This window comes from Rhinolophus sinicus, linkage group LG05 (genome assembly GCF_036562045.2).
Source record: "Rhinolophus sinicus isolate RSC01 linkage group LG05, ASM3656204v1, whole genome shotgun sequence".
In the NCBI taxonomy this organism is placed as follows: Eukaryota; Metazoa; Chordata; class Mammalia; order Chiroptera; family Rhinolophidae; genus Rhinolophus; species Rhinolophus sinicus.
Window position 1 is genome coordinate 75,624,143 of NC_133755.1, and position 27,557 is coordinate 75,651,699.

The window sequence follows — 27,557 nt, forward strand, 5'->3', positions numbered from 1 at the left end:
TAGGGCACGCGGGCGTCAGCCCCTTTGCGCAGGCGCATTGCCTTCCCGACCTGAAGAGGTGCCGTCTTCCTGGGTCCCGAGCGCTCTGTGCGGGAGGTGAGGGCTGCGGGATTGAGTCTTCGAGGTGCGGAATGGGCGCAGCGGCCGTGAGAAGGGGACACTGAGAACTTGGGGGAGGTGCTGTGGGAGTACGGGGTGACGAGGCGCGGCCGGCCTCAGAGTGTGTGTGTGTGTGTGTGTGTGTGTGTGTGTGTGTGTGGCGACGTCCCGGCTCGGAGAGGTGCGGACGCAAAGTTGTCTCTCCCAATGGGTGCGTGTGCCCCGTGGCTGCAGGCGCTGTCCCAAGTGGCCTTTCAGGCGCACCCACTATATGTCAGATCCCAACTTTTAGGTTGGAAGTTTGGAGCCTTCCTTCTTTCAACAAAAACTCCAGGAGACCTTTCTGAGAGACGAAAGAGAATGTTATTCAGAAATTGTTTACAAACCAAGGAGACAATCTCCGGGATAAACCACAGGGGAGCTGGGGCAGAGTTTTAAAAGGCAAAATCCACGAGAAGCTGACCTTTAAGAGGATTGTCTGCTAAGGGAAGCAGAGCCATAAGTATACACTACACATTTTCTGGTTTATTAGAGCAGCTGGGCTTTCTGGTTTCCGTTAATTCATGGTCAGTGGGTAGAGGTAGGAGACATGGCCAACGGGGGGAATCATGAGACATGGGCCGCGGGGGTATCACAGGACAGGGACCGTTACCTCGTTTCCCTTGGAGCTTGCAAAACAAACTTGTGAAACAATTATTAAACAGACAATACAGGGAGTGCAGTTTGTCCTGTGGACAGAGTCAAAGTTCAAACTGCAAAAAGGTCCAGATCTGTGGCCACAAAGTTATGATATTAAAATCCTCACTCTGTGCCTCCTGAGTCCCTTCTTTCCATAATGGGTGCTTAATAAACGTGGGTGGACCTGACAATGTATCTAAGCTGCCAGCCGCTCCAGTCCCTCCCCCTTTCTCAGAAAACGCCTCAGATTGTCCGGTTTAGCTCCCTCCGCTGGAGTGATAGGGCGCCTTCGTGCAGGAGGAAGCAGAGAGGGTCAGTATGAGACACAGGCAGGGTGGATTAAGGACCTAATCTGGGCACTGGCCGGGCTAAAACTACTTTGGGACAGTTATTCTATAGATCACATCCAGGACTAGGGAAAGGAAGGGATTGGTGACCAGGAGCCAGTCAGGAAGGGGTGGTGGTGGTAGTCGTCCTGAAATAGGCTGTACGGACCTCCCTTATGACCATGTCAGTGGTGGGGAAGGATACAGGTGACATGCAAAAGAAGAGTTAGAGGGACCTGGTGACTAACAAGATTTAGGAAGAAAGAGAATGAGGTAAGAGTTTGAATTTGGGACACCTGGGAGAACACTAGAACATCCAATAGAAATCTGAAACCAGGGAGACCAGTTGCTATGGGGAGTTGCAGAGGGGGAGATGGTTTTGAGGTGCTGGCAGAATGCTTAATTCAAAATTGCGGTCATTTGGAAATGCAGGGTGAGTGGACAGGGGACTGGGACTAGGCTGGGGCTGCATCTCTGCAGAGGTGGAAAATGGAGTGCCAGGTGTGAGTGGACTTTCTGGGGATAGCAAGAGGGACACTGACCAAACACGGAGCCTTGGGCAGCATCTGTGTCCTCAGGGCCACACTGGGAAAGACAGTCACAGAAAGATGCAGTGTTAGTGGCAGGAAGAAAGCCAGGCTCATGCAATATTATAGCAGCTACAGCAACTACTTGAAGAAGCAGAAACTTGTCAAAACAGTCAAAAGCTGCAGAGAAGTAAAGATAAGGAGAAAAGGACTATTGGAACTAGAGATCAGAAATGCAGTGGTAATTTTCACGCATGCAGTCTCAGGTGTGTGAGGGGTGACAAGAGCAGAATAACAGATTCAAGAAGAGTAGGTGGTGACGTGGAGTGGATTGAAATGTGTCACCCAAGAATTCTCGTGAAAGGAAAACCTAAATGAGAACTGTTTTGCTAGAGGGAGGCCATGGGATTCAGTGAAGATAGTTTTAGATATAAGATGGTATCTGTTAAAACATCTGGGAAGAAGGTACCGGAGAGATAGGAGATGCTGGAGAAAGAAAGACTGGGTAATACAGAAGCTGATTCTGAGAGGGAACAATAGTGGAAAAGAAGGTAGGACACAGACGGGGACACCGAGGTAAAGTCCTGGAGACGTGGATGTTTCTGCTTTGTTGACCTCACACCCCCTGCAGCGTAGTGCTAACAGGTACTTGGAAATATTCATTGGATGGTAGGATGAAGGGGTTCGTGATGGGCAGGAGAAAGGAAAGGAGCTTCATTTATTGAACAGGCTGGAAGATAAATGCTTTATATTACTTTTGTCAGTATTTACAACTACTCCATGAAGTAGGTATTAAACCACGGGGTGAACTGTGGGCTTAAACAGCCTGCCCAAGCCTTCCGTTAATAAGTCCAGGTCTGTGGCATGCTCTCTACTCACTGTCTTCCCTCCCTTGGAGCTCACTCTTGTGAAGCTCTGTATGGTAAAAGGCAGTGTTCTGTTCAAGTTGAGTGACAGCCGTGAGGTTTGGAAGCGCTATGGAGCTATGTAGGATGGGCACAGTAAAGCTTTCGAGGCAAGGGCTCCTTTGAAAGTATAGAGGAGAATTTGAAGAGCGTTTTCTCTAGAAACACTCAGATCCAGGGATAGCTCTGTGCTCGGTACTCCTGATGAGGACAGTTTCATTCCATCCCCATATGTCAGTACAGGTGGTACTGTGTTACAGTTTACGAAATTTAGGCTTTGTAAGAGGCTGAGATAGGTTTTGAACCCATGTCTGTCTAGCTGTTTTAAACCTCTGTGCTATAATGATTCATTTTCATGAAAAGATAGCACAGAGCCTGGTCAATAGCAAATGCAACTGCTAAATAAATGCTAGTTACTAATATGTTTAATAGTGTTCCATTGTACAGATGGGCTGGATCATAAATTAATCAAATCTCCTATTTGGAAACTTAGGATATTTCAAACTTTTCATGTATTAGTGTTAGGGATTAAATAAGATAATAATATATGCAAACTGTTTAGAAGGTTTCCACACATACCACTTAATATACGTTAGTGTTAATGAAAGAAAAAGCTTTGCATATATTCTGACTTAGTTCCTTAGGAGAAACTCCTAGGGGACAATTGCTGGGTCAAGAAGTATGTATATTTCAAGGCCCCTGATACAAATTGCATGATCTTTCTAAACCCTGATGATGGCACTTCCATGCTTAAATCCTTCAGTGAGCTCCATGCCATGTATGGGGAAGGGACCGTACTGAGCTCTCCCTGATCTAGCCAGCCTCTTCTTACCTCTCTAACCTCATCTTTCCCACAGCACTGCTCAGAGCCCAGACAGCTGCCATTCTAAAGGAGCTACAGTGGTTAATCCTTTCCGTGTAAAGACCTGCCTCCTTGTTTGTGAAAACTGGGTGTTTTTCCTGCCTAGAATGTTCCATTTCCTCCCCCAAATCACAGCATATCTTCAATCCCACTTTTGCCCAGAAACCTTCCCTGTTCCTCCCCCTTCCCATCTGGGTTAGGTAAGCTTCTGAGGTGCTTTCATATCTCTTTACAGCACGTATGCATCCTGCAGTGAAGTACTACTTGGATTACTTGTTTGTCCTACATGCTAAGCTATAAGCTTTTGAGGGACAAGGACAATGTCAGGTAGTTTGGGGGCTTGATAAATACTTGTGCTGAATGAGTGGCTGGGAAATGCGTGGATGAATAACGAGGATGAGTGACCGTGTAGGAGAGCAGTCAGTGAGCCACACCTCTCCCACCTCCTTCCCAGGGCCACACTCTCTCCCCATCCTGCTCATGAATCCCAGCAATGCTTGATTGAACTCCATCTTAATTAGACTCGTGACTGTGAGAAACTGAGACATACTCAGCTAACTCCAGTAAAGGGAATCCAGTGATAAGGATTCATACAAAGCCTAACAGAGTTAGAGTCTTATGGAAGTCCAAGAATAAACAAGGCTGGTCTCTATGCAGGTTGAAGCCCAGGGGTGGGACTGGGTGAATGAGGGATTTCAGGGCCCAGGAATCCTTAGGTCTTTGCTTCACTCCTGATGTGACTCAGTTGCTCTTCCTTCACCTGTGTCTAGTCCCACCTCCCACATACTCATGGGTTCTGCTTACAGGTAACTTTGCCTCCCTTGATCCTTTTGGCTACTCCCCTCCCTCATGATGTCCTTTCAGCTCATCACCACTTGTTGTCCTGACATTTTAGTTCACAGGATGTCATCTCATCAAGCCAGGTCACATCTCTGTCTGCTGGTCAGCTTGTGCATGGCCCCTGCGGCCTCATCAATGTGGCTGCCCACAGGCTTTCCTTGAGCAGAGGGTTATGAATGGGGCGTTTGTCCTTTGAAGAGGCGTTGGGTCTCTTTATGACATGTCTTATCCATGTAGTCATTTATAAAAATTCTTATGCCTTTTATCTAGTAACCATTTAGGGCAATAGTGAATGTGAATGTATAAATACAGAATGAGCCTCAGAATGTTTTTGTCTCCCAGGAGAACTTTGCCTCCACGATCATGGTAAAACAAGCCCCACACTGGGTTCTGAATAGCACTGTCCATGCCTTTCGCTGTAGCTCTGGGGTGGGGTGGGCTTGCCCCTGGCCTTGCTTTACTTTCCTTCCCTTTGTGTAGGGCATTGAGGATGGGTATATGACTCACAGGCATATGGAAGTTTCCTGTCTCATGGGTCAGAAAATTACAAAACAAGAGTGGTCTTTCTCATACTTCCTTTCTCATCCCACACCTCTGCCTCATTAGGACTGTCCTTTTCTACAAGGAGAGCACACAGGAGGGCATGGCTGCTGTGGGTCCGACTGCCGGATGCCAGGTGAGGCAGACTTTAGTGTTTGTGAAATTCTCTATTAGTCTCCAGAAGGTAACCCCTTTTCTTTCTCTGTCCTGGTGCTTTCTTGATCAGACCCAGCCAGGTGGATGAAGGGTTCCACAGGGAGTGTTTCCTTCCCATTTGACTGGTGTCCTTCAGTGACCTTTCCTTGCCTTGAACATGTGCTCCCTAGCCTGTCACCAAGCTCACCGCCCCTGTGGCCTTTGCTCTGATTTTGCCTATGGTACAGGTCTGATCGGAAGGTTTGGGGAACAGCGGGCTGGTTCTAGTTCTGACCTCCCTTTAGTACATCCATGGACTGAGGGCAGGCCCCAGATGCTCCAGGGAGCGCTGGGTTAGGCTGTGGAATGTGACATCAGAGAGCACCTCGGTGAGCTCACGAGTCCTGAGGAGAGTTTGCTGTGGGCAGAGATGTGTGCTCACCCCATTCCCGCCCAAAGGTGGAGGGTCTTGAATTCCATGCCCTGGCTTAGAACTTCTGCAGACACACTGGACACTCATATTGGGTTTGCATATGGGGGTAAAGATACAACCTTCTAGAATCGCAGAGCATTAGAATAAAATGAGAGGGATCCTAAAGATGATTGAATCAACCTCATTGGTTTAAGGATTTGTTAAAAAGCAGTTGGTGAAATTTGAATAATGTAGGTTAGATGATAGTAAAATATCAATGCTATTTTCTTTTTCTTTAAAAAAAATTTTTTATATTGGGAAAACAGTGTGTTTTCCCAGGGCACATCAGCTCCAAGTTATTGTCCTTCAATCTAGTTGTGGAGGGCGCAGCTCAGCTCCAAGTCCAGTCACCGTTTTCAATCTTAGTTGTAGAGGGTGCGGCCCACCATCCCATGGACGGGAATTGAACCGGCCAGCTTGTTGTTGAGAGCTCGTGCTCTAACCAACTGAGCCATCTGGCCACCCCTCAGCAGCTCGTTGTCTTCAATCTAGTTGTGGAGGGTGCAGCTCTCTGGCCCATGTGGCAATTGAACTGGCAACCCTGTTGCTAAAAGCTCACGCTCTAACCAACTGAGTCATCCAGCCTCCCCTCAATGCTATTTTCTTGATTTTTATAATTATACTGTGATTCAACAAGAGAATATTCTTGTTTTTTTTACAAAATATACATGAGTAAAGGGACAGCATGTTTGCAAGTTACTCTCAAGTTCAGGAAGAATGTAGGAGAAAGTATGTATACTGAAAGAGAAAGATGAATCTAATGTGGAAAATGTTAACATTTGGGGAAGCTGGGTGAAGGGTCCATGGGAAATGTTTGTTCCTTTCGTGCAAGTTTTTCTGTAAGTCTGGAAAAAGTGCCCTGATACTCAGAGGCTCGGCTGTGAATATAGGGTGTGGAGTCATGACCAGGGGTCCATGGCACTGTCCCCAGGTGCATCAAAGGTCTACTTTGTCCGAACCATTTCCCTTTCCATCCCTGCACATCCTCCAGGGCTGTCATCTTTATGACAGATGTGTCTGGTCCATGTAAAAAGAAAGGTTGTAAATAAGGGAGAGTGTGATTGTTTCCAGGGATTGGTGACATTTGAGGATGTGGCCGTGATTTTCACAGATGAAGAGTGGAGGCATCTGGTCCCTGTTCAGAGGGACCTCTACAAGGAGGTGATGCTGGAGAACTATGAGAGCATCGTCTCACTGGGTAAGGAGGGCTTCCCATAGGAGGACTCTACTGTGTTACTGTGGGGTTAAGAGGCTGATAAGTTGATGCATCTTCTCCCACCTGAATTCTGAACCACTGAGAGACACAATAGAAGGATGGGGCTTAGGTGTACAGTGACAGTGGGCTTCCTAATTCTGAGCCCCAGCATTGGGCAGACTTGCCCCCTGAGCCGTAGCAGGTGGGATGACCACAGACTCCCTCACACAGCAGCCTGGCCCTGCAGCACACAGGTGTGCTACAGGGAGCCGACTCTCCAGAGGGGTGAACAGAAAGGGCTGAGTTATATATGCCCAGCCCTTCCCCCAACTTATCAGTCAGCTAACTTAGCGCCATGCAGAGGACTAAGGGTGGGGTGAGGGGACATCTTGTTGAGGGAAATTTTCTCAGCAGAGGAGGGGGGAAAAGTGTCTCCTTTTAAAAGGGGGCTGTGCGAGTGGAATACAGGTCATGCCTCTCAGAATAGGTCACTAGAAATGTGTCTGATTTTGAATATTTGTCTTAAGTGCAGCCTTAGATGCCCACAGGAGTCACTTTGCAATTAGACACTTGCATGACAAAGGGAAAATTAATTCCTGCTGATGTCAGGTATTTGTGAGAGGTAAAGTTGCGCTCCGGTAGGTAACGAGAACCTCTCAGGAGCTTCCAGAACAAGAGGCTGAGAGAGTATGCAGATTGACACACAGGCTTAAAATAAGCAGCAGGTGGCAGTACAAGGAATCACATTGCAGATTTCGTGCAAAAAAGCAAGTGTCACACCTGCTGGGTTAGCTTAAACAAGCCAAATATGGAAAACTGAACAGAGTGTTCGGAGAGTATTAGGGAGACTGCTGAGCCTTTGTCACAGCCTTTGAAGGGATGAAATACTGGGAATATAGAATTCCTCAGGTCAGAGACAGGAAGCCACGAGGAGGTGGCCATTTTGTCAGCAGAGAATCAGCACACAACTGGATGGATGGTTCTCGGGCCCAGTAGGAAAGTGCCTCTCTTTTCCCAAGTCAGGGTCCAATGCAAGGGAAGCTTAGACCTCAAGACTATTTCTAGGGGGCAGTCTATTTATTTGTGTAACTGAAAAAGGATAGGTTCATTTCCAGAAATTTGTCCCACAGAGATAATAGGGTTAGCAGCCCATGCTGTACACACATGTCCATTTTGTCATTTGTTAATAGCAGAAAATTAAACACAGTCTGAAATGTCTGTCAGCAGAAGATTAAATAAAGATTATTCCATACAGAGTAATATTAGGCATTAAAATGGTAAGGTAGATCAGTGCTAATTGAAATAAAATCATAGTTATAATTTATTATGTGAAAAAATCAAGTTTACAAATCAACATTATTTCATTACTTAGTTTTTAACAGAATGTATCTATAGGTATCTTTCGGTATCACAATGAATAGAAAGAAAAATGAGCACAAAGTACAAAACGTGATTTTTCTTTTGACTCGTACATACCTCTATTTTTCCTACAATGAACACAATCTGCTTTAAATAAAACATTAATACTGAAGGGTAAACGAACAAAAATGGACACTTGCATTACACGTTTTTACTCCAGATGATCTTTCTTCATTACCTTCCCTGAGCCAAGGACTCTTTCCCCCCATTCTACCAGCGCTAAAGCCAGGAGCTTCCCCTCGGTATCCAGGGGAAGAATAAACGGGGGATCTTATCTATGTCCTGACCTTGTGACAAGCTCCGTGCTGACCTCCATCCAGATGTCTGAGCATCTTTGCATTACTTTGTACTCCGCATTCCTGGTGTGCAGGTTGCCTTCTGCGATTTCTCTCCGAAAGCCCTGGAGGCCAGGAATAAGCTTTGGAGTGGTTGTGTATTTTTATCACATGTGTGGCTTGTTTCTTTTTCCGTGAGCAGGGCTTCCAGTTCCTCAACCAGATGTGATTTTCCAATTGAAGAGAGCAGATGAGCCCTGGATAGTTGACCTTCATGGATCTGAGGAGAGATGTCTAGGGAGCATTTCTCTAGGTAACTGCGTATGAGCAGGGCAGGGCGGTTTTGTTTCATGGCTATTATTTTTGGGGTGGGTAGGAGGTAGTATTGGCTGGCACCTTTCTCTCCAATTCAAATCATGTTTTAGTGCTGCTCTTTATCACCCACCAGCTTTGTTTTTTTTCTCTACACTTTGAAGTATTACTCATCTTTATCAACCAAGTGCTACTCTCTCAGGTCATATTGCCCATTCTCTCAGGTCATATTGCCCATTCAGGTGGGTAGTCATATGCCTCACCTTGCCGCCCACTTCCCAAACTCTCCTAATTGTCCTGCCTATCCTCCCAATGTACATTCTCCTCTTCTCTGAGATGTTCTCCGTCAGTTCTTGTCTCTGCCTTCTTTATTTCCAAGTTACAGTCTTTCCCCAAAGCATACAACTATTTGTGGGAGCGAGCAATGCAGCGACCGTATCACTCTTCAGATTTATCATAGTAACCTCATCCTCTGCTTCCTGCTGCAGTATTTCCTAGCCCAGGAAAGAAACTGCATGTGTGTTTTCTGTCTATTCCAGACTGGGAGACTAAGTCTGAGATCCAAGATGCTTCAGATAAAGAAGAAAAACCAGAAGTAATGTCAAGGGGGAAGCTTGGAAGAAAAGGTCCTCTGTGTCCTAAGTCTGAAGTTCATGCACTGGAAGGTGGGTTGGAAACAGAGAAGGAAAGCCATGTAGTGGAGACCTGCAAGAAATCCCTCTCCCAGGAGGAAAGCTTGCAGCGAGGGTCAACCCCTCCCAAGAAAATTCTCACTAAAGACAGAGAGCAGGAATGCAGCGATTGTGGGAAGACGTTTTTTGACCACTCATCTCTTATCCGCCATCAGAGGACTCACACGGGAGAGAAGCCCTATGACTGTCGTGAGTGTGGAAAAGCTTTTTTCAACCGTTCTTCCCTAACTGTACATCAGCGAATTCACACTGGAGAGAAGCCCTTCAAATGCAGTGAGTGTGGGAAAGCCTTCAGTCACAGGTGCAGTCTCAGCAGACACCTAATGTCTCACACAGGGGAGAGCCCCTACGAATGCAGCGCATGTGGGAAAGCCTTTTTCGACCGTTCATCCCTAACTGTACATCAGCGAATTCACACTGGAGAGAAGCCCTTCAAATGCGGTGAGTGTGGGAAAGCCTTCTTTGACCGTTCGTCCCTCACTCGACACCAGAGGATTCACACTGGAGAAAGTCCCTATGAATGCAGTCAGTGTGGGAAAGCCTTCAGCCAGAAAAGCATTCTTACGCGACACCAGCTAATCCACACTGGCAGGAAGCCTTATGAGTGTAACGAGTGTGGGAAAGCCTTCTATGGTGTCTCATCACTGAATAGACATCAAAAAGCTCATGCTGGAGAGCCTCGCTACCAGTGCAGTGAGTGTGGGAAAGCGTTCTTTGACCGCTCATCACTCACGCAGCATCAGAAGATCCACACTGGAGACAAGCCCTATGAATGCAACGAGTGTGGGAAAGCCTTTAGCCAGAGAAGCCGGCTTACACGGCATCAGAGGGTTCATACAGGGGAGAAACCCTTTGAGTGCAGCGTGTGTGGGAAAGTTTTCAGTTCTAAGTCATCAGTTATTCAACACCAACGGCGTTATGCCAAACAGGGAATAGACTGAGTTGGGTAAAAGCTTTAGTCAAAGGACCTCTGTGAAAACTTAAAGTAGGTCTTCCCCGTTTAAAAAAATCCATTCTACCTATTCTGGCTACTACTGTCCTTCCCTGCCTCTGCTAGCACAGTGTTTGAATAAGAACTCTCTCCACCTGCTACGTTACAGACTGATGCTAGAAATCAGGATGCAACTCTAAAGAGTCAACATATTGCAGAAGTTTGTCAAATGACAGGGTAAATGTTAGGAGGCTATCCTCAGACACACCTCGTGTCTGGGGCCCCAGGCATCACTGCACTTTAAATAACTGGAGGCGACAACAGGAGGGGTAAGGCAAAATTATATCAGAGCAGGACAGGTGTTTCCCAAATAGTTTTTCGGATAGGTTAGTCCCTGTCTCTCAGAGTGTTTTTGGGCACTGACCTTGTTCTTTTGTGTCCCAGCTTTTAGATCTCTTAATACTGTTACTACTAATAGCTAGCACTTATTCTGTGCTTATTATGGGGTAAGCACTCAGAGTTCCGCAAGGAATAGATGATTTGTCCTCTCAACGACCCGATGAAGTAGGTACTGCATTTTACAGTGAGCAAATGAGGTTAGAGGGCTTACATAACTTGCCCAAGGTGAAGCCAGGTCTCAAATACAGGTCTACCTTCAAAATCTATTCCCTTTACCATTATGCTGTAAGGTTTTATAATTTATGTACATGTATAATCTCAACTAGATTGTAAGCACTTGGAGGCATGACTTATATGTCTTTGTATCTCACACAGTGCCTTGCAAATAATAGCTCAATAAATATTTATTTGAATTAATGACTTTTCTTCTGACCCAGTCTTCTGTAATTAAAACACTTCTGGATTTACATCCTTTGTGTGAATTCTCAGTCTAGACTACACCTTTATCAGCTCAGGCTCCTGTTACTGCAGTACTCACTTTCTGATTCAAATTCTTCCCTCTTAAGCATTGAAGAGGGGAATGTTCAGCTATGGTGCCCTAACAAGTAAACTCCCAAATAAACAAAGCTTCATCTCTCACATGAAATCTAATGTGAGTCAGTCTGTCTTACTCCATCCTCACCTAGAACTTATTGCCTCCAAGGTCATCATGGAAGAGAAAGCTGGAGGATTTTGTGGGATATTTTTAAGGGCCATCCGTCACTTCTGTCTATAACTCATAACCAGAACCCAGCACCAAGAGTCCAGGAAAGTATACAAGCACTTCAATATTCAGTTAACATCAACAGCTTCTGTCACAGTTACATTTTGCATATTACTGTTAGGCCAGTCCTTCTAGATGACTACTTCCTGTCCATCCCTGCCTTACTCAGGACCCAAATTGCTCAATTAATGATAGCTCTGAATATTTAAGGTCTACCTTGATGTGACCCCACACTACTGAACTTTAAATCCTGACTCCCAAAATTTCTCTGTGGGCCCAGCTCCATATTTGTATTAAAGGTCAGACATCAGGCAACTTTTGACTCTGGGCGTCTGCTTGAGGTGAAACCCAGAGAGGGCTTGATTCTGGAAGGCTGTCTGCAACCAGATGGCCTTACACGGGGCCAACTGGGCCAAGATGTGCTTCTCCTGGGAGTTACAGATTCAAGAAGCTGCACTGCCAAACAGACCCTCCCCACCCTACCAGCATCCCTGTTGGTCTCAGCCCAAATTCCTTTCAGCAGGTGAGAGGCAGGGAACACTTCATGTGTGGACTTTTGGAGCAACTTGAATAAAAACACAGAGTATAGAATCTACTGGAGTGGGTAATATCTGATGTTATTTAATGATCTTAAGTAGAAAATAAAAGGCACTGTTGACTACCTTTTGGCTGATGACTGTCTTTGAGAGTTGTGAATCTTTTATTTAGTGCCTTGCTAAATTTAAGTTGAGAATCAAATATTTCCCTACGATATTCAGGCAGTGTCACTAAGATGAGACTAGAACAGGGGTGTCCAAACTGTGGCCCGCGGGCCAAGTGCAGCCCACAATCCATTTTTAATTGGCCTGCAGCAAATTCCAAAAATATATTTAGTTTACTTAAATAAACCAGGTGAGGCAATATGTACTTCACCTCGAGTGAGTGGCCCGGCTGTTTGTGTATTTTACCGCATATGGCCCTTGGTGAAAAATGCTGAAAAAAGTTTGGACACCCCTGGACTAGAACAAACCCAGAATTCTAACAGATTTTTGAGTACAGACTTAATTGAAACAGAATGGGGACACAAATCTGATAGTTCTTCCTTTGTGTCCTTTTTAAATTTGGTATTCTGCAGACCATTTTTTAAAACGTGAAATATGGTTCCATCTGCTAAAAATTCTGAGGAAAGGGCCATTTTACCTTTTACTTGGTATTTCACAATAGGGCATGCAGTAGTGGAAGCCTTAAATTTTGAGGTTTTAGCTTCACCTAATGGCCATTAGTGGGATCCAGTGTTGGAATCAAAAACTGATCAAGTTGGAAGTATGCCAGCATTCTTAAAACAGAAGGTGAAAGACTTGGTAGTGGCTTAGCCGGAGACTTTAAAATTAGTTTTGAGGAAATGAAATAATGTCTCTGGTGCTTCAGTAAGCCCTATCTAAATTTTAAAAGAGAACTGAATACTCACAGTATGAACAGAAGCACTCCGTGAACCAACTTTTCAATGAAAAGGGTCTGCAATGCTAGAGAACTTTGAAGTGAAGACAACATGGTAGAGAAAGTCTGTGCACTGAATGAATGAAAATCAAATACACTTTTTAGGGACTTCAGTAGGAAAATAAACATGAAGCTAATCTCGACAGGACTGCAAACACCTTCATTGCTGTGGTGCTATCAGCTCAGTCCACTCCTCCTGGAGCTTCCCAAGCTCTGCCTTGGGTCATACGCTCTTGTTCTTCACTTCAGCTCCTTGGGACCCTGAGGTTCCCTGATGTTTGGCTTTTCCACCCTCTAACCTGTCCTCTGGGCTCTAGTGGACCAAATGTATCACCCAACTATCCTTGTTTCTAGGATGGTGGTGATTTTTATCTTAGTTTTAATTCCATTGGTGACTGAGATTCCTTAGCCTGGCCCTGCCATTCCATGCATACCCTGGACACAATGCTTTCCCCTTTTCATCACATATACACTTATAGCTGCTGAAGGGACAATATTCATACCAGAAAGTTCCAAGTCCAGCTGCAGCAGCCAGCTGCAGCCATGGCAGCTGGGTGAGGTCCCAAGCTGCGGAAGTCAGCCACAATGAACCAGGAGATGGGGCTACGTCTAATCTCAAAGAATAGCGCCAAGCCAGTTAACTCAGACATAGCTCACCCATGAGTAGTCATCCTTTAGTACAAAAGCAGCAGACGTGAGGATGCACCTGAAAGCCAGGCCACTAAGGGCTATTAGACATGGCCTTCTTGCCCTCAACATCTGTTATCTGTGAAGCCCAAATGCAGACTGTCCTACCCACATCTGCACAGCAGAGTCATAGATTGACTTCCTCACACCTACATGTCTGAGAACTTCTTACTAATAAAGCAGTAATTCCAGAGAGCAGCCGAGAGCGTGGGCACCAAGCTGAGCACAAGCATGGGGTCTTCACATCTAGGTGTTCTTTAAAAAACAGAATTATCTTAATTTCTTCTTCCTTAATAACAGGAAATCTGAGTCTATTCTGAGCAGCAGAGCGCCCCATATATATTTTCAGCCTCTTGCAGTGAGGTATCAGGCCAATGGTATATTGATGCAATTGGAATTTGTCGGGTAGGACTTCTGGAATGGCACCTTAAAAGACAGAGGGACTAAGAAACTCCCTTTGCCCTTACCATTCCCTTCTGTCTACCTGGAATGTAGATTCAATGGCTGGAGACATAAACTGGGAGTTGATCGCATTTGGAGGGTCCAGGTTCTCCCTGCTACCTGTTGAATCCTGGAACATCCCAACATTTAGTTGGTTCCAAAATGAGTAGCTTCAGCATCACTTGGGAAATTGACAAATGCAAATTCTCAGGCCCCCCGCCAGACATCCTGATGTGGATGGAGTTTTCAGCACAGTTTTTAACCCGGTGATTCTGATCACTGAATAATTTGAGAACAACTGGTTTAGACACTGAGAAGAGGAGGAACTAGTTAAGGAGACCGATGAGGAGTGACCAGTCAAGGAGGCAAACCAGAATGTTTCCAGGAGGGAGGAGTAGTCAGATTTATCAACTACTGTAGGTAGATTAAGTGAGAGGACTGAGAACTGATCATTGATTTGGTAACAAAAGATGGGATTTCTGTGGTGGGGCCTTCCATATACACCATTTTTTTAAAGAAACTGCCCACTCCTTACCTCCTGCTGATGAAAGGGTGGGGAGACACCCTCCAGCCGATCCCTGAGCTGGCAGGGCAGTGTTCTCCACATGTCCCCTTCTCCTCCAACCCCAACCAACTGGACCCAAAGCAGTCAACCTAGGGAGCAGCTAGGAGCTAAGTGTGGCTGTCTGGGTAGCAGAAACCCCATATAATAGGAGCTTAAACTAAACAGCAGTTTACATCTCCCTCCTGTTAAAGTCCAATATGTTTCACTGAACCGTCAGGGACCCAGTTCCTGCCTTGTTGGTTCCCCATTTCTAGGGTGTTAACCTGGTCGACATGCTTCATGATGACTCATCAGATAGCAGGGTTAACCTGTACCATCCAAGTATGATCAACTCCCAATTTATATCTCCAGCCACTAAATCCACATTCCAGGTAAACAAGGGAACGGCAAGGGCCAAGGGAGTTTCTTAGCTGCCCCTCTGTGTTCCAGGCAGCATGGAGCCTTCCCCTGCCCTTTAAAATCACTTTTCCTTTCATCCCCCTGACAAGAGGCAGGGGTGATGAGAAATGTAATCTTTACTCTGGGAAGCCCGAGGCCTTGCTAAAAATGGGGAATCTATTAGGGAAAGGACAGACGGACACTGTGGTTTGTGCCCAAACACAGATGTCAGTCAGGCTAATTTGATTTCCTTTCTTGGGAATTTGAACTGGACAGAAAATTGGTAACTTTGCAGCGGGAAGAGCAGCGAGAACATGCACTAGCCTGAAGACACCCCACTGCCGGCCAGCGGCTCCCAGAGCTCGCAGTGTGGAGCACTTGCAGGTTCCAATCTCCTTGAGGTCAGCCGGACCAGTGGCGACCCGGGCGTTTCTGGGTTGAGGTGATTTCCGGGACTGAGAGCCCACTTCTCCCTACTCCGAGGTGCAGCCTGGAATAAACACCCCGGGCTCCTTGGGGTACTCTCTATCCCCGCCACAGCCGCGGCGGAGGGAATCCTGGGGGTGGGGGCGCCGCCCTCCGTGAGGTCCAGTTGCGGGGAGTGAAGGTCCTAAGCGAGGAGCGGCCAAGGGCTTCTTCCGGGACCAGAGCCCAGACTCAGCCCCGAGGAAGTGGCCTTTCGAGTGCCCAGGAATGCGTTTTCCAAGGGGCCGAGCACTCCCGCACAGTTAACCCAAACGGGTCTCATCGCGGGAGACACCGCCCGGAGAGCTGACGGCTGCTTGACATGCGTGCCGCGGGTACCCCTGGGAAGCGACGTCCGGTGACGCGCCGTGCCGTGCCGTGCGGAGGGTTCTGGGAGTTGTAGTTCAACCTTGCATTCGGGCCGGCGCGACTTGGTCCCGAGGGCTCTTACAAGCCTCTGTCGCCGTCTCGGCTTCCTCTGTGTCTGGAGCGACGTCGAGCCTGGGATCGAGGAGGACTGAGCGCGGGTCCTTCTAAGCTTGAGGCGCTGGAGGCAGCAGGAGACCCCCCGGGTGCGGGCGCCGGGCGAGGGTCGCGCGCGGCCCCTGGGCCTCTGGGTAGATAGAACCGTGGACCCCTGGTACCGCGGCGGGGGCTCTCCTGCGCGCCCTGGGGAGGGAGTCGCCATGGAACCTGGGGGCAGAGGTGAGAATCTGGGAGGGATGCGGCGCGGTGACCGCTGGCGAGGTAGAAAGAGAAAGGCTGCGCTCTGGCTGGGGCCGGCTCAGGAAGGGGCAGCATCCGTCTTCTCTGGGAGAGCCCTTTCCTGGAAGGAGAACCTATACCTGCAGTGCTTGCTGGCCCGTAGCAGGATGATGTGTGCCTCCCTTGCCCCACATCAACAGATCTGACAGTTTGACTTTTGATAACGACTTCCTATCGTCCTCACAGGAACCCCATAAGGCGGTAGGAAGAAGACTATTAGACCCATTTGGCAGACAGGGAAAATGAGGGTTTGAGAAGTCACGGGATTTGTTTAGAATCCTGGATATTTTCCACATTAGACCCATCACTTCTGAGAAATCCAGTGTTGTATCTGAAAAGCCAGTGTTCAAAAAGAATTTAGTCTTCTTTCATCCAGTGATCCTGGAATAGAATAAGAATGAAGCATTAAGAGAGGCATGGATGGACACAGAGACTTTTAGTATCATTTTGACTATCACTCAGCATATGAGAGATAGAAATATGTATTTAACTTAAGTGTGCAGATTCTCAGCGGATTTCTACTGGAGTTTTAGGGCAGAGGAGGATGGGGGAAACTGAGGCAGCCATGGTGATGGTTGTCTTGATTCAGGGATGTTGTGCGATTGTCCCTTAATTCCCTGAGTTGACTCTTCTTAGGTGACAAGAGGCTGTGTATGGCAGTTTCTGTGAGTTTACTGCAAGGCAAGAATACTCATCATGGCTCCTATCTCCACTTGTAGGGTCACGTTCTGAGGCCTCTAACACTCCCCATGCTGGAAACCCAACAGAAAATGGCGTGACCCCTGCATCCCAGGTGAGTCTAGACCACTTCTGTTTTTTTCTTTCTGATGTTCTCAGAGCATGGATATGGTTTCTTCCATTGTTATGGAATTGGTCAGCCCTGATTCCTGGACTATTGGATGCAGTGGATAAACTGATACGTGGTCAACCTCATGGAGAACGCTCCTCATCTGTGTGGAACTGCCCGCCCCCACCCAGCATTACTTCTCTACCCACTTAGTGCTTGATGAACACTTAGACAGTTCAGTAGTGATTAGCCTCGTCGTGAGATGCAAAGAAATAAAAGCCAGTTGCCCCTGGCTCATGAAGTGTACTGAGGTGGTAAGACATAGATAAATAAAATCGTTCAACAACAAGAAATCCGGACTTTTTTAAGTACAGAAATGACTGGTACAGAAAAGCCATAATAGATCACGGAAGAGGTTTTCCATCCTTGAGAGTATTTGGGGGAAAAATACTGGGATAAAACTGCATCTTTGAAAAACAGGAGAGAGTAGGTAGTTGGAGAACAGAATACAGGAATATTCTGAGAGAGAACAGCTTTGGCAAAAAAAAGTCTCCAAGTGACAAGAGAGTTGGAGGTCTTCAAGGGGTGTGTGTGTCACTGTACGGTCAGCTGGAGTGTGCTGAGGGAGGCTGGCGCATGGTGTAGGCACACCACAGGAGAACCTACATGGGGCCTTAGTCCAAAGGCAAATAAAGCCCCATTACCGTCTGCAGAGGCCCTGCAAGGTGGGACGTGTTTTGTTCGCTTGTGTTGATCACTTCTGAGGCGTTTGACCTTAAGGGCCCATAAACTGAAATAAAAAGAGTAGATTTCATACTTCAAGTGTTAGAATAAAGAGTTAAATTACTTGTGGTAGGGATTTTCAAAGTAGGTAGTTCTTTTAACTTTACTTCATTATGTGAACGGTTTTACCCTTGTTTGTGAAAGCTGTGTCATAAATGTTAGAATGCTGGATAGAAACAAATTTAAGCATTATATTCGTGCTTATGTTCGGGGCCTGTGGCAACAGTGGTGGTTCAAAGAGAGGTAAGACTGGTTCATTTACTAGCATCCCAGGGACTGGTCTATTTTAATGGGTTTCATTTAAATTGAACTTGTGTGGACATTTTTTGATAGAATTAGAAAAACTATTAGACATTTATCAGTAGTAAAGAGATTCAGCTACAGGTTCAAGGGAGCATCACCCACCCGGCCCTCACCCCACGTTTTAATAAATAGGCTGAACTTTGTATCTACCATCAAGATCAAGGTTGAGCTGGAGTAAACATTCCTGCAGTATTTTCAATGTTTGGTACACATCTGTCCCCCTCCCCACCTCTGTCCCCATGCACACTTCTCTAGAACACCCCATTTAAGCTTTTGCTACTAATTCTTGTTCAAGCATTCCTCTATTACTTCATCTGCCTGACAAATGATTACAGTGTCCCTGCTGTGTGCCGGGTGCTAGGGCTGTGTCAGGGAGCAAACACAGACTTTGCCTCTGCTCTTGAGCAGCTTACCGTGGGCAGGCCAGATAGATGCTAACCAGAAGGTCCCCTCGGTGTGGAGCATGTGCTACAATCCAGAGAGGCAGGGCAGGCTTCCCTGAGGAGGTGATGCCTGAGCTGACAGATGAGGCGTGAGTAGGACCAAAATGGCTGAAAGGATGAGACGAGGAGAGCATTCAGGAACAGGAAGTAGCATGCGGAAAGGGGCCAAAGGGAACATGGCACACATGTCAGGCAGCCAAAAGGCGGCCAGCAACTGGAGCACAGAGAGTGCAGGAGGGCCAGTGTATGATGGGGTCGAGGAGGGGCAGGGTCAGACCCATCAGGACCACGGTGACAGATGGCAAGCACGCTTGGGGAACTTCCCGAATCATTTGGGTTTGAGTTACTCTTTTACAAATAAGTCTATTTCTGTGACATATATGTAGCAAACATCTTAACGTTTAATATATATTGGGCTGATTTTGTTCTCAAAGGAAAACCAGAGAGAAAAAGATTTCATATTTCTTGAGCCTCTTATATTTTAAAACCGTAGCATAAGGAAAATACTGTATTCATAATTATATTTTCTCCACTTTCCCATGTCTAAATAGTAAGGATTTCTATATTCTATCATTTACTTTATTGATACATGAAATAATAACTTGTTATCTTCAGATTTTACATCAGAGATGCTTTCCTTCATGCTTGCAGGTAACATACAGCCCAATGCATGGAGGCATGGAGCGAGTGTGGGCTACAGATAGCAGTAGTCCCTCCTATCCAGTTGCCCTTTGCACAGTTTCAGTTACTTGCACTCAACCATGATCCAACAATATTAAATGGAAAATCCCTGAATAAACAATTCATCAATTTTAAATTGCATGCTGTTCTGAGTGGCGTGATGAAATCTCGTGTTATCCCGCCCCATCCCACCTGAAACGTGACTCATCCCTTTGTCCATCATCTTCATACTGTACACACTCCCCTCCCATTGGTCATTAACCGTGTCAGTTATCAGATTGGCTGTTGCCATATCACAGTGCTTGTGTTCAAGGCACCCTCATTTTACTTGATAATGACCCCAAAGCCAAGAGCAGTGAGGCTGGCAATTCAGATATGCCAAAGAAAAGCTGGAAAGTGATTCCTTTAAGTGAAAATGGATGTATGTGTATACAGGTTCCGATACTATATGCAGTATCTGGGTCCAGGAATGTGTCCTCCATGGGTAAAGGGGGACCACTGTATGCCAGAGAATCTTAGTGTTGGAAGGGGTATTAGAGGTCATTTGTTCTAACCTTCCCATTCTTCCTGTCTTCCTTCTCCTATGCTGTCAGTTTGAGCCCTTCCCAGAGGCTTCTGGAAGGAGGTGCCTTGGTAAGCACAGCTGTGTTTGTTTTTTCAGGAGACGGTGGTGATCAGGGACATGGCTGAGGCTGTCACCCAGTGGGGGCAGCAAAACCCTCCTCAGGGAGGTGTGCCCAAGAAGCACAGAGATCTGGTCTTGCTGGGTAAGGATGGCCCCCGTGCCGTGAACTTGCTTTGTATGGTACCTTTATGGCTGCAGTTCCCAGGATCTCTGTGGTTCTCAGATTCAGAGTCTTAATGCCTGAAGGCCTAAGACAGGAAGTTTCTGCTTTGTGCGTGTACTTTTGACACTCCTAGAGTTAGAAACAGACTCCCTTTTATCGTGTCGGCCCAGATGGTAGCCTCCTTCTTTACTCCCTGACTATGGATGTTGTGACAAACTTCTAGTGAAAACACGTCTTAAGAAATGGGTGCTTGATGGAAGGAGAACTGACTCTGGGTGGTAAACACACAATGCAATACATGGCTGATGTATTTCAGAATGGTACACTCGAAACCTATATAATTGTACTAACTAATGTCCCTAATATATTAAACAAAAAATCTCCCTCTCTCATTCTCCTTCCTTCTCTCCCTCTCTCCCTCCCTCTCCCTCTCCCCCTCCCTCTCCCTCTCCCTCTCCCTCTCCCTCCCTCTCCCTCCTTCTCTCCCTCTCCCTCCCTCTCCCCTCTCCCCCTCCCTCTCTCCCTCCCCCTCCCTCTCCCTCTCTCCCTCTCCCTCTCCCTCCTTCTCTCCCTCCCCTCCCTCTCTCCCTCTCCTCTCCCCTCCCTCTCTCTCCCTCCCCTCCCTCTCCCTCTCCCCTCCCCTCCTCCCCTCCCCTCCCCTCCCCTCCCTCTCCCTCCCCTCCCTCTCCCCTCCCTCTCCCCTCCCTCTCCCCTCCCTCTCCTCTCCCTCTCCCCTCCCCTCCTCTCCCCCTCCCTCTCCCCTCCCTCTCTCCCTCTCCCTCCCCTCTCCCTCCCCTCCCTCTCCCTCCCTCTCCCCTCCCCTCTCCCCTCCCCTCCCTCTCCCTCTCCTCCCCTCCCTCTCCCCTCCCTCTCCCTCTCCCTCTCCCTCTCCCTCCTCTCTCCCTCCTCCCTCTCCCTCTCCCTCTCCCTTCTCCCTCCCCTCCCTCTCCCTCTCCCCTCCCTCTCTCCCCTCCCTCTCCCCTCCCCTCTCTCCCTCTCCCTCCTCTCTCCCTCTCCCCTCCCTCTCCCTCTCCCCTCCCTCCTCTCCCCTCTCCCTCCTCCCTCTCCCCTCCCCTCCTCTCTCCCCTCCCTCTCCCCTCCCTCTCTCCCTCTCTCCTCTCTCCTCTCCCCTCCCCCTCCCCTCTCTCCCTCTCCTCCTCTCTCCCTCCCCTCCCTCTCCCTCTCCCTCCCTCTCTCCCCCTCCCCCCCCCTCCCTCTCTCCCTCTCCCTCCTCTCTCCCTCCCCTCCCCTCCCTCTCCCCTCCCTCTCCCTCTCCCTCCTCTCTCCCTCCCCTCCCTCTCCCTCTCCCTCTCCTCCTCTCTCCCTCCCCTCCCTCTCCTCTCTCCCTCCCTCTCCCCTCCCTCCCTCCCTCTCTCCCCTCCCTCCTCTCTCCCTCCCCTCCCTCTCCCTCTCCCTCTCCCTCTCCTCCCTCTCCCCTCCCCTCCTCCCTCTCCCTCTCCTCCCTCTCCCTCCCCTCCCTCTCCTCCCTCTCCCCTCCTCTCTCCCTCCCCTCTCCTCTCCCCTCTCCCTCCTCTCCCCTCCCCTCCCTCTCTCTCCCTCCCCTCCTCTCCCCCTCCCTCTCCCCTCCCTCTCTCCCTCCTCTCTCCTCCCCTCCCCTCCCTCTCCTCTCCCTCTCCCCTCCCTCTCTCCCTCCCCTCCCCTCCCTCTCCCTCCCCTCCCTCTCCCCTCCCTCTCCCCTCCCTCTCTCCCTCTCCCTCCTCCCTCCCTCCCCTCCCTCTCCCCTCCCTCCCCTCCCTCTCTCCCTCCCCTCCTCTCTCCCTCCCCTCCCTCTCCCCTCCCTCTCCCCTCCCTCTCTCCCTCTCCCTCCTCTCTCCCTCCCCCTCCCTCTCCCTCTCCCTCCCTCCTCTCTCCCTCCCCTCCCCTCCCTCTCCCTCCCCTCCCCTCCCCTCCCTCTCCCCTCCCTCTCCCTCCCTCCTCTCTCCCTCCCCTCCCTCTCCCCTCTCCCCCCCCTCCCCTCTCCCTCCCTCCTCTCTCTCCCTCTCCCCTCCCCTCCCTCTCTCCCTCCCTCCTCTCTCTCCCCTCCCTCTCCCCTCCCCTCCCTCTCTCCCTCTCCCCTCTCCTCTCCCCCTCCCTCCTCTCTCCTCCCTCCTCTCTCCCTCTCCCCTCCCTCTCCCTCTCTCCTCCTCTCTCTCCTCCCTCTCCCCTCTCCCTCCCCTCCCTCTCCCTCTCCCTCTCCCTCCCCTCCCTCTCTCCTCCTCCCCTCTCTCCTCTCCTCCTCTCCCCTCTCTCCCTCCCCTCCCTCTCTCCCTCTCCCTCCTTCTCTCCCTCTCCCCCTCCCTCTCTCCCTCTCCCCCTCCCTCTCTCCCTCTCCCCCTCCCTCTCCCTCTCCCCCTCCCTCTTCCTCCCCCTCCTTCCCTTTCATGCCGTCTTCCCTAACAACCAAGGAGCTAACCCTGAGCTGTTTTACCAGACCCCATTTGTCTTTCCCCATGAACAGGGCTTCTGATTTCCAAGCCTGATGTAATCTCTCAGTTGGAGTGTGGGGAGGAGCTGGAGAGAGAAGTCTCGAAAGCAGCCAGTCCAGGTGAGTAAGTGTTAGAAATAGTGGGCGTAAACCCAGATGGTTAGTGGGAAAAGCGTCTTTGAAAAGCTTGTGGAGGAGCCTTTCCAGATTTTGCTAGACCCACGGACAAGTTGAAGTCCCTTCCTCCTGTGCTACACTGCGCCTCTATGGACGTCATAATTTTATTTTTCAGAAAGTAAACACTTTCTACTCCTGAAATGAAATCAACATTTTAATGTTTGTTAGTAATTTGCTTGGGTAAGAGGCTCTAAACCAGGCTTTTTCATATATGTTATTTGGTCTTTGCAGGATAATGTGGCTTTTTGTCTCAGAGCAATGAGTATAAATTGATCTCTGCGTTTTCTATGGAGAGGCAGCATAGCATATGGTTATGAGTGCACTTTGGTTCCAGTCTTCCTGGGTACAAAACCAATCTCAGCTACTCACTAGTTCTGTGACCTTTAACAAGTGAATTACCTTCTCTGTGACTCAGACTCTCCAACTGTAAAATGTGGGTAATGATAGCACTTAACTCATAGGGTTGTTGTCGGGATCAAATGAAAAAATCTAAGAGAAGTGCTTAGAACAGTACCTGGCTGAACGTGTGCTAAGCAAGTGACGACTATCGATTAAGTCCTGGTAACTGTTTTTGAAAGATGTCGTGGATTTGACTCTATTGCTTCTGTCAGACTGCATTACTGCAGTAGACTGGCAGCTGGTCATACTTTCTTTAGTCTAATCTTGTCCAATTGAGGCAGCAGAATATGCTAGATTCCCCACTGTGCATGGCTTACTCTGCCAGTTCTGTATTCTCCACCTTCTTTCAAGGCCTTTGTCAGTCTACCTGCCTGACCATTCTACCTCCTTTGTTCTCCAGCCTGACGCGAAGCAGGCGTGTCTTCCTCCCCTGCACTAACTGCATGTGCTCCATGCACTTTTGGTGCTTTAATTCTTCCCACTCCCTCAGCTGGAAATCCACTTGCCTTTAACCTATTTCTACCTATTTGTCCTTTAAAATCCCAGGCACTTCCCTGATTATGATACATAGTTGAGAACAAAGGATCCTATTGATTTATGTCATGTGGCATCGTGGGTAGAATGGACATTAATGACCATTTAAACCTGGAAATATTTAAAAATTTTAACAGTGAAGTTTTCCCCCCAAACTCTTACTAGGAAGCCTACAATTTGGAGGGCAGGTATCTGACTGGTTGGGGACCAATCTGAGCACATGAGAATTTGACCTTCCCTTCCCTACACGCTACTCATTAAAAAAAAACACAAAAAAACAGAACTTGGTTCTGTATTACTCTTTCCAATTTGTAGGAGTGTCAGAGATGACCAGCTTCTTAGTTACTCAGCTTTGTAATGATTTGATTTTGTAGATCTGGACCACTTTGAATGCTAACTTGTAGAATGTGTGTCTCCTGTCGAGACAGGGGAACCAACAGAGATTTTTGTGTAAAAGGAGTAGTTTTGGAAGGTTAGTCTGTTAGCAGTGATTGGACATTCAGGAAGGAAATGCCGTAACTATGTTGATGCTCAAGGTGTGAAGTGATGCAGCTCTGGGGAGGGGTGGCAGGCAGTGGGTGCTCCCTGGAGACTGCCTTTCTCTGATCCCAGTCCTGTCTCCCCAGACTGTTTTTTATTCGCCATTTCCCCCACATCACCTCTGCTTAGTCCTGTTCCGCTGTTCTTTCCCCTTCCCTGGCCGGCTGGACAGAGGATTGTGAGTGCCTGCTCACCCTGCCTTGGTGCAGCTGCACTTCTCTTCCCAGTCATCTTTCTTTTCTTGTGGCCTTTCAAATTGCAAGGCTGTTTTTGAGAGCTTTCAAGTTCATGTGTTCCTGGTGAGCACTTTTTGTTTGTTTTATTATTTTCCTACCACAGCGATTACTTTACTCTCAGTGTAGAAAATGATACGTGTGCATTTTTGTTTCTGTCAGACTGGGAGACAATACCAGAAAGCAAGGAGCTAACTGCAGAGCAGGACGTCTCAGGAGAAGAGTCAGCCCCTGGGGTATTAACAGAAAGATTTCCAAAGGAAGGTGCCCGTGGAAGTGAGGATTCTTTAGAGAGTCAGCAGGAAAACCATGAGAAACATTTACTGCAAGAGGTTGTCGGTCAGAAGAAATCTGGGGAGAGAAGTTACCAATGTGATGAATTTGGAAGAAATTTTAATCGCAGGTCATTACTTATTCAACAGCAAGGAGAGAAACTACGTAACTGTAATTCATTTAAAAAGAACTTAAAGCGAAATTCAAATGTAATGCCACATGAGAAAATTTGTGCAGGGAAGAAACCTTGGAAATGTAGTGAGTGTGAGAAAGCCTTTAGCTACTACTCAGCTTTTGTCTTGCATCAGAGAATTCATACAGGAGAAAAGCCCTATGAGTGTCACGAGTGTGGCAAAGCCTTCAGCCAGAGCATACACCTGACTCTGCACCAGAGGATTCACACTGGAGAGAAACCCTACAAATGTCACGAGTGTGGGAAAGCCTTCAGCCACCGCTCAGCCCTTATTCGGCATCATATAATTCACACTGGAGAGAAGCCCTACGAATGCAGTGAGTGTGGGAAGGCCTTTAATCAGAGCTCATACCTCACTCAACACCAGCGAATTCACACCGGAGAGAAACCTTATGAGTGCAGTGAATGCGGGAAGGCCTTCAGCCAAAGCACGTTCCTTACCCAGCATCAGGTCATTCACACTGGAGAAAAACCCTACAAGTGTAACGAATGTCGGAAAGCTTTTAGTGATCGTTCAGGCCTCATCCAGCATCAGAGAACTCATACTGGGGAGAGGCCTTATGAGTGTAACAAATGTGGGAAAGCCTTCGGCTACTGTTCAGCCCTCGCTCAACACCAGAGAACTCACACGGGGGAGAAACCCTACAAATGCAATGATTGTGCCAAAGCCTTCAGTGACCGCTCAGCCCTTATCCGTCATCAGAGAACACACACTGGAGAAAAACCTTACAAGTGTAAGGAATGTGGGAAAGCCTTCAGCCAGAGCTCATCTCTCACAAAGCACCAGAAAACTCACACTGGAGAGAAACCTTACAAGTGTAAGGAATGTGGGAAAGCCTTCAGCCAGAGCTCATCCCTTTCTCAACATCAGAAAACTCATGCTGGAGGGAAAGTCAAGGGATACAGAAAAGCCCTTATTGGCAATTCAGCCTTTGGTCAACAAAAGAGAATTCATACTGGATAAAGACCGCATAAATATGGTACATTTGGAACATATGTATGGAACATTTACTATCCATGATGTGAGGACTGCAAGGAACTTTAACTGTGTTATAAAAGATATGTTAATGAGATGTCTTCTTTATATGGAATGGAGCTTACTTAGAATGTGAAAGAGGGTGTTACATTTTTTAAATGTCCTAATGGAGGACATTGTGAATTTCCCATGAGATCGAGGAAAATTATTTCCGTACACCCTAATGTGTATGTAAGCTATGGAATCCTTGAGAAAAGTAGGGTATGCCATGGCAGAAAGAGGGTATCTTGGCCAGGCTAGGCAGTCTCTTAGTGTCAAGGGGATGGACTTTTGAAGAGTGGTTCTTTTAGGGAGATTGCAGGGGTAGAAATAAGAGGTTGAAAATTTACAATGACTTTGTCTGCAGTCAGGAGTAGTGGAGGAGGGAAAGTTGCCCTTGCCTTAAGTGCAAGGCCAACGGAGATGGATGGAAAACATAGAGAAAAAGCTGGGGGAATGAGCTCAAGAAATGTTGATAGAGACAACTACTTGAATGAGTGCTCACATCTAGGAAAAGTATGAGACCATGAGTTGGTCAGCCGCAGTTTCCATGAAGGCAGCTTCCCCCAAAGCCAGGGGACAATGGCTGGGCAGTTCGCTTCTGCACTTTGTGCCTTGTAGACTTTGCTGGCTGAGCCGTCGCTTACTTAGAATCATTAACTCTGAGGGTCAGGCCGGCAGCCTAGAAAGGGGGAATACAGAGCGACCTTCGAAGTTTTCCGTCCGTTTTAAGCTATCTGAATTACCTGACAATGTGCTTATTTATGAAGATTTACTTCCATTGTATATAGTTTGTACCTTAGACTTTTTCATACCATGGTAACTTTTAGTTGCAGACCTGAACTGCCACTGCCTATTAGGTTGTGAAAAACTTGAAAAGATTTTGAAATCTTTGCCTTTCACCATTTTATTCTTGGGTAGAGGCAGATGACATCTTTGTATATATACTTTTTTCATTGAAACTTTGAAGGTTATTACTGGAAACATTTTGAGTGCTGTATTTTTAGCTTCCACATTTGACTAAGATGTGTCTTGTATGGCTTTCTTTGAGTTTGTCCTGTTTGCTGAGCTTCTTGAATCTGTAGGGTTATGTCTTTTGCCAAATTAGGGGGATTTTCAGCCATCATTTCTTTGAATACATTTGCAGCCCCCACTCCCACCCCTTCTCTCCTTCCAGGACGCTGATGACACAAATGTTAGGTGTTTGGTTTTCATCCCACAGGTTCCTGAGGCTTTGTTTGTTTTTTTTCCCCCAGTAAATTTTTCTCTTAGTCTGCTCAAGCTGCCATAACAAGATACCATAGGCTGGGTGGTTCAAACAACAGAAACTTATTTCTCACAGTTCCGGAGGCTGGGAAGTCCAAGATCAAGGTATCAGCTTTGGTCTCTGGTGAGGCCTCTATTCCTGGCTTGCAGAAGGCCACCTTCTAGCTGTGTACTAACATGGCCTTTTCTTGGTGTGTACATGTGGGGGGGGGGGGGGGAGAGATGGAGGTTTTCCTTTTGTTTAAAGGCCACCAGTCTTACCAGACTAGGATCCCAGCCTTATGACCTCATTTAACCTTAATCACTTCCAGAAAGCCCGTCTCCAAGTATAGTCACATTTGGAGGTAGCACTTTAGCATATGAATTTGGAGGGGATACAGTTCAGTCCATAGCATTTTGCCCCTGCCCCCCCAATTCATGTTCTCACTTGCAAAGTACATTCGTTCCATCCCAACAACCCCCCAAAGTCTTAACTTATTCCAGCATCAACTCTAAAGTCTCTTCCAAATTACTATGTACATCAGATATGGATGAAACTCAAGGTACAATTCATCCTGAGGCAGGTTCCTG

The 27,557-nt window shown here is 47.6% G+C and overlaps 1 protein-coding gene across 10 annotated transcripts; it reads left to right on the forward strand.

Annotated features, from left to right (window-relative positions):
• LOC109444468 (uncharacterized) lies at window positions 1-26,742 on the forward strand. 10 transcript variants are annotated; one of them, XM_074332511.1, is made up of 5 exons: window positions 37-124; window positions 4,844-4,913; window positions 6,496-6,582; window positions 8,476-8,586; window positions 9,125-11,024. In XM_074332511.1, the coding sequence occupies exons 2-5, from the start codon at window positions 4,907-4,909 to the stop codon at window positions 10,216-10,218; spliced, it is 1,299 nt and encodes a 432-aa protein (XP_074188612.1). In that variant the 5' UTR covers window positions 37-124; window positions 4,844-4,906; the 3' UTR covers window positions 10,219-11,024. The 10 variants fall into 10 exon arrangements, with proteins under 10 accessions (XP_074188618.1, XP_074188612.1, XP_019581417.1 ...); XM_019725858.2 differs by having other exon boundaries at window positions 43-124; window positions 6,456-6,582; XM_074332512.1 differs by having other exon boundaries at window positions 56-96.
• Window positions 26,743-27,557: the final 815 nt, after the last annotated feature.

Coding starts and splice junctions, on each gene's coding strand:
- LOC109444468 (XM_019725855.2), top strand. Junction 16,941..19,805: donor GCGTGACCCCTGCATCCCAG/GTGAGTCTAGAC, acceptor TTGTTTTTTCAG/GAGACGGTGGTGATCAGGGA. Junction 22,478..24,402: donor CTCGAAAGCAGCCAGTCCAG/GTGAGTAAGTGT, acceptor TGTTTCTGTCAG/ACTGGGAGACAATACCAGAA.